The 18,607-nt window shown below is 43.5% G+C and overlaps 2 protein-coding genes across 4 annotated transcripts in view; one reads left to right on the top strand and one right to left on the bottom strand.

Moving 5' to 3' along the window:
- Nucleotides 1-18,607, bottom strand: part of GRK5 (G protein-coupled receptor kinase 5) — a 231,835-nt gene that overhangs the window by 210,684 nt on the left and 2,544 nt on the right. The window lies entirely within an intron of this gene.
- Nucleotides 11,724-12,309, top strand: LOC128581281 (transmembrane protein 256-like). Its single transcript, XM_053583869.1, has one exon. It carries the CDS (start codon nt 11,978-11,980, stop codon nt 12,236-12,238), a length of 261 nt encoding a protein of 86 aa, XP_053439844.1. The 5' UTR covers nt 11,724-11,977; the 3' UTR covers nt 12,239-12,309.

Genomic DNA, 18,607 nt, shown 5'->3' with positions numbered 1-18,607 from the left:
TGGGACTACAGGCACCCGCCACAATGCCCAGCTATATCTATACTTTTCTAATGAGGCATTATCAATGTTTTAAGTTTTGGGCAGACTAAGATTCTAATATCTTTGATTACTAAAAAGATCAAGCTTCTTTTCATATGCAGTAGATCTTTGCATACTACCTGTCTAACCAGTAATCTCTTTTTTCCCTAGAAGCTACTCCCCACCTACATCTCCATCCTTTCTGGCTATAACAGGAGCTATGTTACACCACGTTCTTTTATAACTTCTCCCCTATGGCCTGTAACCTAAGTTAATTGTTCTAGAGTGGTCCACAAAAATAAGACAGGCCAATCATAGTCATTTCCTCAGACTTTTCTTTTTTTTTTTTTGTTGCAGTTTGGCCAGGGCTGGGCTTGAACCCGCCACCCTCGGCATATGGGACCGGCGCCCTACTCACTGAGCCACAGGCGCCACCCTCCTCAGACTTTTCAAAGCAGAATTAAAGTGGAAACGCCCCTGTCCACTGGTGGAAGCTGCGAGATGTAAAATCAACGTGTTTTTCACCATAGGAAGAAAGCAGCAAGAACCCATGAGGAGTGCCAAGAAGGTTCAAGCTGCAGTTCACAGGGGTTCTGAGGCAGGCTAGTCCTGACATTCCTACCCCTCCTTTGAAATGCAAGACACCCCAGTACTTTCCCAGCTGAGTTCTCATTTGTCTACAGTAGTTCAACTGAATTTCTGTCACTTGCAACAAAGACTCTCACCTAACCTATCTTGTCTACTAGCTATTTCTTCTTATGAATTACCTCCTCATGTCCTTTGCTCATTTTTCCATTAGATATTTCCTCCTCCTGATTGAGTAACTTATATATTAAGGCTATTTTCCCAGCTTGTCACTTGGTCTTTAGCTTTTATTATGACCTCATTTGTCACAGAGAATTTTTCTTTTTGCACTATCAAGTTGCACCCAAAATCTATAGTAAATATTCATCTGTTTGCTTATAAAATGTTCATAGTTTCATTTGCTTAATCTAAATTTTCAATGCATGTATAATTTATCTTAGTATAAGGCAAGAATCTAACATTCCTGCTACCTCAACACCCTCTCCTGCATAAGCCATCTTTTTCCTACTGATTTGAAATGCTTTCTTTATTATATACTAAGTCTTCACATACACTTGAGTCTATGTCTGGATTTTATTTATTTATTTTTATTTTTTTTTTTTTTGAGACAGATTTTCACTATGTCACCCTCAATAGAGTGCTGTAGTGTCACAGCTCACAGCAACCTCAAACTCTTGAGAATTAAGCAATTCTCTTGCCTCAGCCTCCCAAGTAGCTGGGACTATAGGCGCCTGCCACAATGCCTGGCTATTTTTTTTGTTGCAGTTGTCATGGTTGTCTATCTGGCCCAGTCTGGGCTCAAACCTGCCAGCCTCCGTGTATGTGGCTGGCGCCGTAACCACTGTGCTACAGGAGCCAAGCCTGGACTTTATATTTTGTCTATATTCTTTATTCGGTCTATATGATCGATAGGGCATTACTCCAGTGTGATGATAAAGCTGGAGAGGCCAAGAATTTACTAGCATCAGGTAAGTTAGCAACAACGCTAGGACAGAACCTAAATCACCCATCTCTACTTTTGTCGCTTTCAGCTGCAGAAAACTAAAGCAGAAGAGATCTGGCCGTCCTCTCTGCATCACCCTAGACTATGAAATCTGTGTGTCGCCCATCAAGATAAGGTGGACACCCAGACCAAGTATTGCACGAGAATAAAGAAGTAGGTCAGGATTTGCCACAAGCCCACAAGACTGGTTGGCAGTGCCCACTGTCCACTCCAACCTTCCTCTGTGGCAACGGTTCCCAGCCACAATCCTTGAAAAGTAGGTAATGCCTATCAATCTCTGGCTCCTTAGGGGATGTCTTCAAGTCCATGTGGCAATGTTTCCATCATTCGTGTCTAGATAAAAAATTCTTACATTTTCTCAACAATATTTACTTACTGCTTTCTTTGGCCAGGCAGAGTACTATGTATTTTTAAACTTTCCAGGAAGACTGTTTATTGAGATAATACAGTGTAGAACACTCAAACTGTTTATTTTTGACTTTTGATTTCATTTTCTTCTCTATAATACACTAAAGAAAATACTTGAATCATGTGTTTGCCTCTCTTAGATGGTAGGCACAAGTTAAATCTGCAGTGGTGGGTTTGGTTTTCTTTTCCTTTTTTTCTGTTTGTTTCTCTGGTACATGTAACCCCTCCTAGTTCTAACTCTTTCCTTGGGGGCAATTTTCATTTTAATGTGTAATACATGCTCTTCAAATTAACATCAAATTTTATTATGAAGTACCCACTCATAGTTGAATTACTATCAATGGGAAATACACCAGCACATTCTTAAGACTCAAAGGATAGAAAGAGCCCAGAAGATCACCTGGGCCATGCTGCTCATTTACTCAGGGAAGCTTGGCTAAGAGAGATGGCACATGGTGTGCTGGTGGCACATCTCCCTTTTCCTTGGAACTTTTCACAGAGCCCCTGGTAGAACTGTCAATGAGCATTGAAATACACAGGTCACTGCACATAAACAGTAAGAGAAGATACCACATCACCCTGAAAATGTAAAAAGTAGGTGACTTGGTCCCACTTCTGGCAAGTTACTAAAGCTTGAACTTCGCCAGAAGTTAACATCACCATTTCCACCTGCTGATAGATTCTAACCCTGGGTTGACTGCATCTATTCCTCAACTGTGATGCATAATGAAAGCATCTCCTGGGAATCTGGAAACCAGAACTCTGGTTTTGTTTTGCTTTTTTTAGATACAGGGTCATTATGTTGCCCATAGTGCAGTGGTTATTCACAGGCTTGATCATAGCTCACTGCAACCCTGAACTCCTGGTCTCAAGCAACCCTCTCATCTCAGCCTCCCAGGACTACAGGGCACCCACTACCATGCCTGGCTCAGGGTTCTGGTTTTAGTTTTACAGTAAGCATCTCAGCTGCCTTCCAATATTAGAAGGGCCCCCTGAGCAATGAGTACATTTATCTTGGGTATCTCCAAAGAGCAGAACCAGGACCTAATGAGTTAACATTCTGCAAACATACTTGGGCTTGACAGACAGACTTGGGTTTACCTTTAGCATCTGGGAGAGGTCCAGGGAGATACAGAGAAAAACCCCTGAGCCAGCCCTCAGGGTGTTTGCAGTTTCAAGGGTGAGCCAAAAAGCCTCTCTCTCTTTTTTTTTTTTTTTCTTCAATCCTATGAGTCAAAATGGGATGGGCTGCTTAGGTGAAGATACACATTCAGTAGAACAATTTGAGCAGAAGACAAAAGCCAACTATCAGAGAAGCTGCAGAGCAAAGACCTATTTGAGATGCCCAGTTAGAGTCTCCAAGAAAACCTCCAAAGTCACTCGGAAAACCAATTAGCTGTGATGTTCTACAAAGCAGCTATTGCCATGCCTGGTCATCCTCAGAATCTCCTGTTAAGTTTTTTTTTTTTTTTTTTTGTGGTTTTTGGCCGGGGCTGGGTTTGAACCCGCCACCTCCGGCATATGGGACCGGCGCCCTACTCCCTGAGCCACAGGTGCTGCCCTCCTGTTAAGTTTTTTTAACGCAGGCTCTGCCCATGAGCTTCTGATTCAGGGTGCCAGGGCAGAGCTTGTGTTACAAGTTTAATTGTGATCCCCAAAGAAGATACGCTGAAGTCCTAACCCCCTGTACTGCAGAATATATATGACTTTACAAGTGGAAATAAGACCTTTCCAGAGGTGATCAAGTTAAAATAGTCATCAGGGTGGGCCCTGATCCAATATGGATCAGGTGTCTTTATAGAAAAGGGAAATCTGGACACAGACAGGCACACACAGAGGAAAGACAATGTGAAGGGACATGGGGAGAAGGTGGCCATCCTCAAGCCAAGGAGAAAGGCCTGGGGCATGTCCTTCCCCAACCTTCAGAGGTAACCCCGCCTTGCCTACACCTTGATTTTGAACTTCTGGCCTCCAGAACTGAGACAATACAATTCTGCTGTTCTTTTTTTAGAGACAGAGTCTCAGTTTATCACCCTCAGTAGAGTGCTGTGGCATCACAGCTCACAGAAACCTCCAACTCCTGGGCTTAGGCAATTCTCTTGCCTCAGCCTCCCAAGTAGCTGGGACAACAGGTGCCCTCCACAACTCCTATCTATTTTTTTGTCGCGCCGGGGCCGGGTTCGAACCCACCACCCTCGGTATATGGGGCAGCACCCTACACTGAGCCACAGACGCTACCCACAATTCTGTTGTTCTAAGTCACCGTGTTTGTAATACTTTGTTATGGCAGCCCTGGGAAACTCACATGTCACAGGAGTCAGTATTATTAGAGCTGCCTTGGAAGAACACCCAGGCATGGGCACCCCTCCTGCTTTTGAGACTTTCTGCTGTGGTGTGGCCACCTACATGGGCTTCCATCAGCCCTCAGCTCCCTCCTCTCAGGAAGAGAGGGGCTGGCTTCAGTGTAGGGAACTCTGAGATGCCACTGAGACCACAGCTATGTTCAGACTAATCATCCAATTAAGGGGCATCCTTTCTCCATCTAGTAACTCTGCTGCTTCCAGGCAGCCGTGAGCCAGCAGAGTGCAAGCTCACACATCGACAGAGGTTTCCAGGAAGAACCGCCTGGAAGAAAACACTTCCCTCCAATACTTAAAGAATTATTGGAGACCCTGGGCTTTGGATCATGCCCACACGCCAAGGTTGTATCAGAGGGAGGTCAAGGAAGGAGGAAGGGCCAGTGACTTGTGTATTGTACTGGGTTTTTTGTTTGTTTGGGGTTTTTTTTCTTTTCTTTTCTTTTCTTCTTCTTTTTTTTTTTTTTTTTTTTTTTTGGTGCTTTCTATTCTCAAAGTGGGAATCACTAAACTGTCATCTAGGTCGATCACATGCAAACCTTTAGTCAAAGTAGTGACCAATGGAAGAGCCATAGAATTCCACAGAGGGGAATACTGTACCAGAGAAAAGGCATGGTAGAACCAACACCAGCACACACACAGCACCTTTGAAAGGATTAGGAAAGATGCTCCTTCCTCGAGATACGTTCTGACCCCGGGTCCTGATCCATCTGCAAATCTACTATCTCTATGGGAGCAATGCCTCCCTAGAGTCATGCAACGTGTAACCAAACACAAAAGCCCTTAAACATGAAAGATGGTGCAATGGGTTAGCGCCAGAGAAAGAAGGGGAAGCGGACTCTAGCTGTGTGATCTTGGAAAATCTCTTCACCTCTCTGGGCTTCATTTCTTCCTTTCTCCAATTAGAATAATACCAACAAAAACAACTCCCAGGTCTACCCCACAAGGTTATGGTGACAATCAAAAGGGAGAAATGTGGGATTGCCTTTACGAAACTGTAGGCTTGTTTTCTGAGCCTGTATTCTCTGCCTGATTTACACATGCAAATCCCCAAGGCCATTAAAAAGTCACCGACAAGTAAAGTCTTCGATAGAACTCAATCTTGATTTCCCTACTCCAAGCTGAATGCCATAGAAAAGATGACTGATTACTCTGAGGTGAGGGACGTTAAATCCCAAAGGTCTCAAAAATGTCACGTCACACGTATCATGCTCCTTTCTCATAAGAAAATCTACTTTGCACATCCCTAGGGTCACGTAACTATTTCAGAAATTATTACTACTCTTGCCAAAGGGGAGGGGGGGTGTTAGACATTTACTCCCATAGGAAAAAAAAATTAAGTCTTTAAAATAAGTGCACAAAGATGAAAATATAATGAGTAAAAATATTCCTACACCGTTTATAATACATTTAATAATTGGAAAATCTAAATGACCCACCATAGGGCTTGATAAAATTAGTCAAAGACAATCAGGCACAGACCCCTTTGAACCAGATAACCCCTGAGAGTTTACTAGAAAATACCCAGCATTCCACTGAAACAATGTTCAGCTTCCAAAGTCTTACACAATTTTCCTGACACCCTATTTCATGGGAAACTTTAAACACAGATATGGAAAGGCACTACAACATATTGTTGACGGAAAACAGCTGCAGAACAGTGTGCACTAGGATCTCATTTGTGCAAAATGATATCTCCACAACCATATGTGCACGTAGACCTACAGATCTGGGGCAAGGTCTACCTAAACACTGACAGCAACTGTCTCTGAGTGCTGGGATTGGTCACAGGGGCACCAGGAAGGGAGGGATTCCGGCTTCCTTCTTAATGCTTTGCTTTATTGTCAAGGCTTTCCTTCAGCAAGCAAGTATGATCTGTGCAGACTTTTTGTTTTTTTTAGAGACAGAGTCTCACTTTGTCACCCTCGGTAGAGTGCTGTGGTGTCACACAGCTCACAACAACCTCCAACTCCTGAGCTTTGGCGATTCTCTTGCCTCAGCCTCCCGAGTAGCGAGGACTACGGGCGCCCGCCACAACGCCTGGCTATTTTTTTGTCGCCGGGGCCGGGTTTGAACCCGCCACCCTTGGTATATGGGGCCCCGGCGCCCTACCCACTGAGCCACAAGTGCCGCCCTGTACAGACTTTTAAATATTAAAAGTTAGATGGAATGACTCCTATCTATCTAACTGTGAGTCACAGCCTCACACTTGATTCATCTTTAAATGCCTCGCATATGTTAGTATTGATGTTCCAAATGGCTGGTGAGATCACTGAGGACAGCAGCTGTGATGGAGTAAAAAGAAAATCAGACACAGAGACCGAGTCCGGAGCTGAGTGCAGGTTCTGGAATTAGCAGGGTGCTCTAGGGCAAGTTATGTACCTCTCTGAGCCTCACATTCTTCATCTGTAAGAATGGAGAATAAAAAAACACAGGGTTGGAAAGATCAAATAAAAGGGTTGTCACTACAGGTTTTCTATTTTTTTTTTTAAATATTGTTTTAAAGAAAATGCCCATTGCCCGCCATATCCTCCTCTCAGAGCCCAGCATGGTTCCAAGTACATAGTAAGTGCTAAGTAGGGTGGCGCCTGTGGCTCAGCGAGTAGGGCGCCAGCCCCATATACCAAGGGTGGTGGGTTCAAACCCAGCCCCGGCTGAACTGCAACCAAAAAAAAAATAGCTGGGCGTTGTGGTGGGTACCTGTAGTCCCAGCTGCTCGGGAGGCTGAGGCCAGAGAATCACTTAAGTTTGAGGTTGTTGTGAGCTATGATGCCATAGCACTCTAGCCTGGGTGACAACGTGAGACTTTGTCTCAAAATAAAAATAAAAATAAAATAAAAACCCTGTTATTAAAAAAAAAAAAAAAGTAAGTGCTAACTAAATACTGGATTTATGGCACTACAGGGGAGGCAAAAGCCAATCCTGGGCTATTCCCATCAGAATTCAGCTGCCATTGAACCTCCACAGTCTTATATTCTAGCAGATATTTACAGCACACAGGCCCACCCTGGGTGACAGGAATTACAAACAGATATACAGGCTCACTTGTCAGCACTTGCCCCAAAAGAACTTGACTCTGAAGAGGCCTCTCAAATCCTCCACCCCCTTGGGGTCATTCTCGAAATGTTTTTCTATTCTTATTTTTTAATGTTTTTCTTTACCTCAATTTCCTCTGTATCTCAAACTGTTTTTAAGCTACCAAAAGACTAGTGAAAGTACCAGGGACCATGTCGCCCAAGAGTTACCTGAGTGTAAACAAAGACTAGCCCTCACCTTGATAACCCATTGGACCATCCAAAGATATCAGGTTTTCCATCCTTAATTTATATTTTGCTCTATGTTATAGAGAATTAAACTTAAGGGCGGCACCTGTGGCTCAAGGAGTAGGGGGCCGATCCCATATGCCAGAGGTGGCGGGTTCAAACCCAGCCCCGGCCAAAAAAAAAAAAAGAGAATTAAACTTTAATTTTTAAAAAAATCCCTCTAATTGGATACTACTAATGGGAAGACATCTGGGGCAAATATCTAGGCCCGGTGCATTCCATCCCAGCAATGGTTAGTGGTTTGGAGAATGAGTATGCGGCAAAATAACCAGTGGTTACTAATTATTCTATATCATAGGGTTTGGCATCATCCATAAAGCCCGGTCATGTTGGCCTCTTCCTCTTCAGAGAGGATTACAGAATTGACTGTTTAGAAATTTTTCCTCCAAGTTAACAGACATTTTCCTTGTCTTAATTGGATCCAGCCTCCCTGCCCATAAGCAGAAAGGCAATTTTTCTTTAACGATTGCATCCTTCAGGGACCGGGTCATCGGCCATCCCTGGGTCTGGAAGGATTATTGTTTGGCTTCCTATTTTGTTTCCATTTGCTCAGCCTCGTTCTAGTAGTGATGTGAAAAGCATGTGAAGATTGTGTCTTAAGCTACCTTGGTTTGGCCAAAAAAGGGACGTGTGCTATCAGCATGAAACATTTCCTCCAACTCACATAGAGCCCTGATATTGGGGAGAATTGTTTGCCCCAAATGTTTGGTCTAGAGCAAATATTTACGTCTTCCAAAACAACTAAAACAAACCACTTCCAAATTAGGGGCGAGGGGGAGTTTGCCAAACATTTTTCATAGTTAAGATAAACATTTGGAAAACATTTTCCATGCCCTCTACCCTTAGTTAACCTTTCCTAACCATGTTGAATCATTTCCTAATTTACCATCTACTATGACATCAAAGCCAATTTCTTGAGGATCCCACTCTGTATGGATTATCCCCTACCTGCAATGCTTGGGACCAGAAGTGTTTTGGCTTTAGGCTTTTGCAGAGTTGGAATATTGCCATTATACTGACAAGTTCTGCATCCTAAATCTGAAAATCCAAGATCTGAAATGTCCCAATGATGATTTCCTTTGAATGTCATATAAGCGTTCAAAAAGTTTCAAATTTTGAAGCATTTCAGATTTTAGATTTTCAGATTAGGGACAGTCAACATTCATTCTAGAAACACTACTGAACACCTACTATGTTCTAGGCACTTAGCTGATGTGCATCCTCCCTGATCTGTGACTGCAGGCTTAGTACACTTGGCTTGAGAAAAACGGGATGTGGAGCCATCTTTTGCATCCGAGTTAACAGAACAATTCTGTCTTCACTCCCTTTCCTATTCTTCCTAGAGCTTGGAGTTCCTTGTCCTGGGAAGTTATCTGTGCATCAGGCTTCTCCAGAGTGTATTAGCAGACAACATTAAGACCAGGCAGAACACATTTCTTCATCAGCCCTTTAAAGCTGTTTTTCCTGGGCCCTTTTTTGACCCTTCTCCAACCTGTTTCCATTTCAGAAGTGGCGCTAAGACTTATGCCAAGATGGAATTCCATTTTCAAATGAGGTTTCACAAGACTTTTTATCAGATATGCAGACCAATTCCACTGGCTGGGTTCTCTCCATCCTGCAGTTGGGTAATTCTTTTTTTTTTTTTAATAATCTTTTTTTTTTTTTTTTTTTTTCTTTTGGCCGGGGCTGGGTTTGAACCCGCCACCTCCGGCATATGGGACCAGCGCCCTACTCCTTGAGCCACAGGCACCGCCCCAGTTGGGTAATTCTATCCCTCGCCCCCCTTCCCTTCCTGTAGTGGTTAAGTGCAGAGCTCACCTTCTCAGCAGCAGCAGATCAAAGGCGTGACTTCCTGTCCTCTCATTATCAGGCAGTGACATCATACTGCCTCCTAGCCACTATCTCAAGTCTGACAGTGGAGCCCCAGGGCAGTCCATGTTCTTAGAAACTGCCTTGCTTCAGAATGATCCTTGAAAAGTAAAGCTGCTAAATTGTACAACACACACACACAGGTTAACATGGTTTCTAAATGCAAACACTCATAAGGGTACCACTAAAAAATGGAAAGAGGTTAACCCTAAGAGAGCTTTTCTGGGGGAAAGGACCACTTCATATCCTCTCTTTGGGAGGGAGACAGAGATGCCTGCAATCTGGTAGAGGAATCATCCCTACCCCACCCCACACCTAGCCCCTTATTTTTTTTTTTTATTAAGAAAGCTACAGAGACATGAGTATATACTAAGATGCCACTATCAGGCAGAGGTACCTAAGGGCCAGGGTCTCCTAAGGAGTGGCAAGGACCCGAGGAAGGGGGTTGTGGGGCAAATTTCACCTGCACATGGCAAGCCAGGGCCAGCAGGAATGGACATGCCCACTGCCCACCTCTTGGCTCTGCTGACAATGATGTGACCCACACCTGAACTCCCATCACTGCCCCCACCATCGTCACCTTGCTCATTTGAGGTGTTTGTAGGCACAGGTAGAGGGAAAATACAGGTAAGGAGACTCCAGAAAAAATGATAACCATGTATGCGTGTGTTTATGCACATCCCGGCACACGTACATCCCACCCTCTGCTCAATCATAGACAGATTCACATGAGTTGATACACCTCTGTATTTTCAAAATAGAAGCATCTGCTTCAACGACTCACCTATCAGTCATCACAACCTAGTGGGTATTACTTTACCCAATGGCACTCAGATTGGCACTTAGCTGAGAGCCAGATCTGAGACGGAAATTATATCCCCAGCTTGCCCCTTTTTCCAGGGAATCTGACAGAGACCCTCTTTCTCTTTCACAATTAACAACCTTGTGGACATTTACATTTTAAAACCATACCACCCTGAGAAATAAGTCTGCTTTTTCGGCTTATGTTATTATGAAGGGAAGACAGATTTATCTTAGAACATGAAAGCACTTTGGAGGGCAGAGCACATCTATCTACCTGCAGTGTTCCCCAAAAGCCTAAAGTTCAAGTGACCCTGCACAAGTGACTCCCTTTCTATCATCTCAGCTTCCCCGTCTGTTAAACCACGGCTAACCTCTCTTCTGGAAAGGGAGGACAGGGCAGTAGACAGACTGAGAAGGCTCGGGGCAGCCAAGGTACCTGGTGGCCCTGTGGCCTCTGCCACTTCAAGACAGCATGTTCCTGTCTGTTTAACTTAGCTTCTTTTGGTTTCTGCCCAAAAGCTGTCCTTTGGGGTTCATTTCGCTGTTGCCTTTTTTAAAAAAAAGTATTGCTGGGCGGCGCCTGTGGCTCAGTCAGTAAGGCTCCGGCCCCATATACCGAGGGTGGTGGGTTCAAACCCAGCCCCAGCCAAACTGTAACCAAAAAATAGCCGGGCGTTGTGGTGGGCGCCTTTAGTCCCAGCTACTCGGGAGGCTGAGGCAGGAGAATCGCCTAAGCCCAAGAGCTGGAGGTTGCTGTGAGCCGTGTGAGGCCACGGCACGCTACCGAGGGCCATAAAGTGAGATTCTGTCTCTACAAAAAAAAAAAAAAAGAAAAAAATAGTATTGCTATTCCACAGAGTATAAGTTTCCAGAGACACAGCAAGCCCTATCAAACTTGGCCTAGTTTATTTCCGCCTTCTGTCAGGTGGATGTCAACAGGTGACTCTGGCACAAGTTCCAATGGAGTCCCCTGCTTCACACACAAGGGTACAACAAGCAGCTGTTTTATTGTTTCAAATGCTTATGTTCCTTTTAAGTGTACTCTAACTGGGTTATTGTTAAAATGTTTCAAAGCACACAAGAGACAGTTTTTAAGGCAACTCCATTTGGAAGTGCATACAAGAGCATACAAGAGCAGTGTCTTTGACATCTTTAAATATATCCTCTATCACCCTCCCCTTGCCCTCAGCTCCTCTTCAGAAAAAAAGGGGGGGAGGGGACTCTTAAAATAATTAAAATAATTATTGTACTTGTTTTCATTCTCACTTTAGATCACCTTTTAAGTCTGTGAAAGTTTCCTTTTTCTTCTGTAGATTTGCTGCACTTACACAACTTAATGGTTCTTCTTAATAGAAAGACTGTTCCGGCCCAGGCCTGCTAAACAGCAATGACAACCGCAACAAGAAAACAGCCGGGCGTTGTGGTGGGCACCTGTAGTCCCAGCTACTTGAGAGGCTGAGGCCAGAGAATCACTTAAGCCCAAGAATTTGAGGTTGCTGTGAGCTGTGACACCATAGCACTTTACTGAGGGCGACAGAATGAGACTGTTTCAAAAAAATAAATAAAAAGGGCCTGGGTGGTGTTGGTCCGGCGCGTGACCATTCACTGCCATGGCGGGCGCGGGGACAGCTTTCCGCCGCCTGGGCGCCTTGTCCGGAGCTGGGGCCCTAGGGTTGGCCTCCTACGGGGCGCATGGTGCCCAATTCCCAGATACCTACGGAAAGGAGGCCGGGTTACTACTAGCCTCTGGAACCACGTTATTCTGCACCAGCTTTTACTACCAGGCCCTGAGTGGAGACCCCAGCATCCAGACTTTGGCCCCTGTGGGAGGGAGCCTGCTACTCTTGGGATGGATGGCCTTGGCTCTTTGAGCTCTCTTTTGTTTAATTGCTGAGTTTACTGGATAATTTTTTGAGATTTGGAGCAGGAAGGGGATAGGGCGGCGCCTGTGGCTCAGTGAGTAGGGCGCCAGCCCCATATGCCGAGGGTGGCGGGTTCAAACCCAGCCCCGGCCAAACTGCAACCAAAAAATAGCCGGGCGTTGTGGCGGGCGCCTGTAGTCCCAGCTACTCGGGAGGCTGAGGCAAGAGAATCGCTTAAGCCCAAGAGTTAGAGGTTGCTGTGAGCCGTGTGACGCCACGGCACTCTACCTGAGGGCGGTACAGTGAGACTCTGTCTCTACAAAAAAAAAAAAAAAAAAAAAAGGAAATACAAATAAAAATAAATAAATAAATAAATAGAAAAGAAAAAAATTCTATTTAAAAGAATCTATATGATCTTTCTATATTGTTTCTGTGTTTCTATATTCAATTTCTGTATTGTTAAATATAAATCTGTTCTGTTTCCTTATCAAAAATAATGGCAGAATGATTTGTTGTCTTTAGAATAACCATTTTTATATGAAAAAAAATAGAATGACTGTTTTAAAATACACCCACACTAGGAGTTTCACGAAGGGCTCTGCCATGTGTGTATATCATGTATGTAATTTGAACGAGAAAAGTCAGTTGCCCAATTTAGGCAAATTTCCCAACAAGATCTGATAAGGGGGGTGGGGAGGGGAGATTCGGCAGCTTACCCTGACCACCATCCCTGAATTTTCCTCTTAGGTCAGTCAATCCTGATTCTCTTCTTCTCCCACCCATTTCCCTCTCTCATCTCTCTTCTCCCTCTCTCCCCTTCCCCCATCCCTCTCTTCCCCTCCCTAGCTCCCTGTCACTCCCCCTTCTTTTACCTTTCCTTAATTTTTCATGCCAGAAGTCATGGGGTTATCACTCCCATTCAATGTATAGAACTCTGTCCAGATGAGCTCTTTGCAATGATGGGAACGTTCTATACTGCATGGTCTAACATGGTAGCCACTAGCCGCACGTGTCTAGAAATATGGTTAGCATGATCCAAGAACCGAAACGTTATTTAACTTAAATCTAAATAGGCACGTACAGCTGGGAGCTACTATGTTAGACAGAGCCCCGTTAAAGGACCAGATGCCTTTAACTACTTCATGTCATTCCCAGTGACAGGCTATGCCAAAGGACATACCCAAACCAATCCACTGTCTTCACTACAGAACTGCAGCCCATCCACGTATCCAGGCCTCTGCCCTGGGAAGACCGCTCTGTCTGGAAGCCACCACTACACAACCAGTTCTCCTCTCGGATCTTATCATTCCTCAATCAAAGGGCTTTCACATCCCAGAAAATTAGTAGCTGTCTTCTAGATTCAGCCCTATCCCTGAAGCATGACCTTTTAATTATCCTTAAATCACATATTGGTCCCTTAGGCCACTGTCCAAAGTCTAGGCACAACAGCAGACACAGCTAAGGAGGTTATACCACAGTCAGCCTTAGCTCTTTGGGGGAAAAAATCCAATTCTGCTCATATCTAGTTTACCAGCCTAAGAAGGCCAAGCATTGGTGGCTCATGTGTGTAATCCCAGCACTTGGAGAGGCTGAGGTAGGAGGACTGCTTGAGCCCAGGAATTTGAAGTGAGCTATGATTGCATCCCCGCACTCTAGCCTGGGCAACAGAGTTGGGAACCTGTCTGTAAGAAAATAATAAATAAATCCCTAAACAGATGGTAGTGGCTCTCTCTGCATCTTTGCAATTTTTTTTTCAGATGGGATCTCAATCTCACACTGTCACTCTGGCTACAGTGCAGTGGCATCATCATAGCTCATATGCAATCCTCCTGCCTCAGCCTCCTAAGTAGCTGGGCCTACAGGCATGCTCCAACCATGCCAGGATAATTGTTCTATTTTCTGTAGAGAGAGGGTCTCATTCTGGCTCATGCTATTCTCAAACTCCTGATCTCAAGCAATCCTCCCACCTTGGTTTCCTAAGATGCTTAGGATTACAAATGTGAGCCACCCACCCAAATGCATCTTTTTCTTTTTTTTTTTTTTAGAGACAGAGTTTCATTCTGTCACCGTTGGTAGAGTGCTGTAGCATCACAGCTCACAGCAAGCTCCAGCTCCTAGGCTTAGGCGATTCTCTTGCCTCAGCCTCTTGAGTAGCTGGGACTACAAGCGCCCGCCACAACACCCGGTTATTTTTTGTTGCAGTTTGGCCGGGGCCAGGTTCGAACCCGCCACCCTCGGTATATGGGGCTGGAGCACTAATCACTGAGCCACAGGCACCGCCCCCAAATGCATCTTTTAACCCACCTCTTGCTGCATTTCTCCAAGGCTGACATCCAAAATGTCACCTCTGCACAGGGTCAGTCAACAAATGTCAAATGAATGAATAAGTGAATTTTAACTTAGCAAGAATTTCAGAAAACAATTCAAGAGTGGTTTCTTCAAAATGAGAAATGGGGCAAAGAGAAGGGTTCAGTCAAGAAGTAACCACTTTTTCTTTAAAAAATAACAAGATTTTATATAAAATGCCTATAGTCCCAGCTACTCCGGAGGCTAAGGCAAGAGAATCGCCTAAGCCCAAGAGCTTGTGGTTGCTGTGATGCCACGGCACTCTACCGAGGGTGACAAAGCGCAACTCTGTCTCTAATATATATATATATACATATAAAATGGAAGGCTTCCTCCAGGGTTTGAATGGTAGTCAAGGAACAACTTTGTCTCAGACACCTCCCAGGATAAATCTTTTTAATATTTAGAGTATTTTTAAATAAAAATTTCTACTGAAATGTAACAGGTTATGTTTTAAAGTATAAATCATCCCTATTATTTAAGGTTCTAATCCATTTTAGCCATTTAGACATCACTTCTTAAAGCCTTTTGTCTTCACTATTCTATTTTGATGTTAGGCGTGGGGGCTGAGGATAGTATGATTGAAGGCATTCCTAATTTTCTTCCCAATGTGTCAACTGTTGGTAGTCATTTTCTGTTGTTTTTTCAAGTTTCATCTCTGCTCTACATGATCTATGACAATTAACACCCTTTTGTGACTATAAGCCTTTTTTTTTTTTTTTTTTTTTTTTTTTTTTGGTTTTTGGCCGGGGCTAGGTTTGAACCTGCCACCTCCGGCATGTGGGACCGACGCCCTACTCCTTGAGCCACAGGCGCCACCCGACTATAAGCCTTTTTTATTTGAAAAATGTCCAGATATTGTAATATTTTATCTTGAGCCACAAATATACTGGCAACAAATACTAATTTTAAATACTGCCCACAGTCCTGCATGATTTTATAAAAACATTTAAAGTTCCCAGGCACAGATTACATTGCCCTTGGTAAAGATGAATTTGGTTATATATTGAGCTGGTTCCTGAAATTCACTTGAGCGTTCTTGAAGTCTTCAGCCCAGACCCAAAGGGTATCATTTTGCAAGCCACTACAAGAGTTATAGCTTCTGAAGACATAATTTAAACAAAGATTAGTTTGGGCACTGGAAGAATCAAGCTCTTTGGAGTTTAGAATCTGACAAGAAGCAGCTAAGCTACTGAAAGATGAGAGTCTTGTGGGCATTTATCTGATGATTTTTTTTTTTAAGGCAGCTAGATTAACTACAGTCATCATTTGAAATCTTTCTCTAAGAAAGTGAGGCCTTCTGAAAACATTGCTTTTGGTTTCTCTCCCTTCAAGCTGTCAGTACTAAAAAGGAAACTTGTAAAATACAAAAGGCAGTTTCATTTAACGGCATTGTGTTTAACAGGCCAAGCTGCTTTTACACACACTGAGCTGCCTTCAGCAAGACGAGAGCTGCTGCTCTGCTGTATGTTAAGATTAAAGGGAGAAGTTGCAGGGTGGAGTCAGTACGCCTCCCCATAGCCTTAAGAAGGCTTGGGGCTTCAGTGACATTCCACTGTTCTAATAACTTAACATGAGGATGTTTCAGCTTTCTCATTAGGAACCAGCAGTGCAGGGGAAAGAGGTCAGGGGCAAGGGTGGGGGGGTCACAGGCTGTCAGCCCTGCTGTGGAATGCTCTGTTGGTCCAAGGCAGAGCCTGCCCCTCACCCGCCTGGATGCCGGCCTGGATGCTGATTCACTCCTCCTCCTGCCCTTCCTAACCTCTCCCAGCCTCACCTTTCCCCAGGTCCCTAATCTTGATCATCAAGAAGATCCAGGCCAACAAGTCACAGAGTTATCTGAGAAAATGGTTCTTGTAGGTTCTGGTTTTCAGCAATTGTGACAAATGGCAAAATCATTATGTTCCTGTAGTCAATTCCTGTGCTCGCTAGTATCACGTTTAGAAAAATGCCAATGATCCTTCTGACGTCTTTAGTGATCAGATATGGCTACTGCTGGCCCAGAAGAAAGGAAAGATGGTCCCTTGCAAAATTTTTTCTCACCACTGCTCACTCAGAAGTGAGGCAACATCCAGAATATGAGAAGAACACAAAAACCTTTACTCCAACAGTAAGACAACAACAAAAACCACACACACACACACACTACATTCTGCAAACACTCTTTCTCACTATTATTTCAACCCTAGTTCCCTTGCCAATTTTCTGAGATTTTGAAATGTAAATAGAGTTATTCTGGGTCTCTTTTCTATTAAATGCTTAATCACTTAACTCATTTCCATAAATTGGCATGAATTCAGTCAGAACTTCTTTTTTTATAACCACTTTTCAAGAGAGTAACCTAAAATTCCTAAGAATCATCAAGTTGTTTTCTCATGAGACCAGGCCAAATAAGCAGCCCACAAAATACATTTCAGTGGTTTGAAATTTTCATCCCTATCTTTTCTTAGTTCAAAACAATTGTTACAGGTTGCAATTTACTTGCTATATTTTCTAATCACTAAAATGAATCATTTTATTTCTACATTAACATTTACACTTTATACATATCTTATTATGGTAAGAATTTGAATGTACAATGAATTAGAAGCCATCTGCCGGGCGGCGCCTGTGGCTCAGTGAGTAGGGCGCCGGCCCCATATGCCGAGGGTGGCGGGTTCAAACCCAGCCCCGGCCAAACTGCAACAGAAAAATAGCCGGGCGTTGTGTTCCGGAGGCTGAGGCAAGAGAATCACGTAAGCCCAAGAGTTAGAGGTTGCTGTGAACCATGTGACGCCACGGCACTCTACCTGAGGGCGGTACAGTGAGACTCTGTCTCTACAAAAAAATAAAAAATAAAAAAAAAAAAGAAGCCATCTGCCTTTAAAAATGTACAATAATAACAAAAAATAGGTGCCAGCCGGGCGTGGTGGCTCATGCCTGTAGTCCCAGCGCTGTGGGAGGCCGAGGTGGGTGGATTGCCAGAGCCCAGAGGTCGGAGACCAGTATGAGCAGCAGTGAGCCAGAGTAAGACCCGGTCTCTACTAACAACATCAAAAACAGCCGAATGTTGTGGTGGGCGTCTGTAATCCCAGCTACTGGGGAGGCAATGGGAAAGAGCATCACCAGAGAAAGAAGAAAATGAACAAAAAAAAAAAGAGTACTTCAAACGAAGAAGAATGAACAAGCAAGCTGAAATAAAAAAAAAAGTAGGTCCAAATGTTACCCACCAACATGGCCAACTACAAATTACTTTATGGCATTTGCAAAATGTGTCTGTTTTTCTTCGACGTCTGTTTCACTATTGTTTGGGACAAATGTGACTTTTACTCGAAAGCCACATTTCAAATTGTTTACAATGTATTTTGTTAAGTGAAGTAAATTAAATTTCACATTCACCAATTCTATTTCTCATCTATAACAGAAATCTTTAAGCAAAAAGTATTTTTAACATTTTAAACTCAGATTTTTTCCATGCACTATAAATTTTATGTTATATATTTCACTAAACTGCTCCAAACTTTTATTTCTAAATATTTGGATAATATGGCTATTTGGACAATTATCAAATTTAATGGAATAAATTCAGGTATATAAGAAGAAAAACATAAATTGCTTTAATTTCTGCTTTTTAAAATTTTTATTTACTTATTTATTTATTTATTGGCAGAGTCTCCCTCTATTGCCCAAGATAGAGTACTGTGGTGTCAGCCTAGCTCACAGCAACCTCAAACTCCTGGGTTCAAGTGATCTTCCCACTGAGACAATAGGAGCCCACCACAATGTCTGGCTAATTTTTGCACTTTTCAGTAGAGACAAGGTCTGGCTCTTGCTCAGGCTGGTCTCAAACTCCTGAACTCCCACCTCGGCCTCCCAGAGTGCTAGGATTACTGGGGTGAGCCACTGTGCCCTCTGATTGCTTTATTTTTAAAAGCTTCCACACTCATTAGGATATATGGGTTCAAATCTTTGATAAAAGCCCAGCCAAAAGAAAGTGGAAGCACTTACTATGAATTTTTCTCTAGGTGCAAGAGAAAAAGAAGGAGAGAAATG

The sequence above is a fragment of the Nycticebus coucang genome, chromosome 3, assembly GCF_027406575.1.
Source record: "Nycticebus coucang isolate mNycCou1 chromosome 3, mNycCou1.pri, whole genome shotgun sequence".
Classification (NCBI taxonomy): Eukaryota; Metazoa; Chordata; class Mammalia; order Primates; family Lorisidae; genus Nycticebus; species Nycticebus coucang.
Note: the sequence above shows the minus strand (reverse complement) of the source record. Positions and strands in the feature narration are given on the sequence as shown.

What these genes read in the sequence shown, in the direction of transcription:
- LOC128581281 (XM_053583869.1), top strand. Translation starts at nt 11,978, where the DNA reads ATGGCGGGCGCGGGGACAGCTTTCCGCCGCCTGGGCGCCTTGTCCGGA.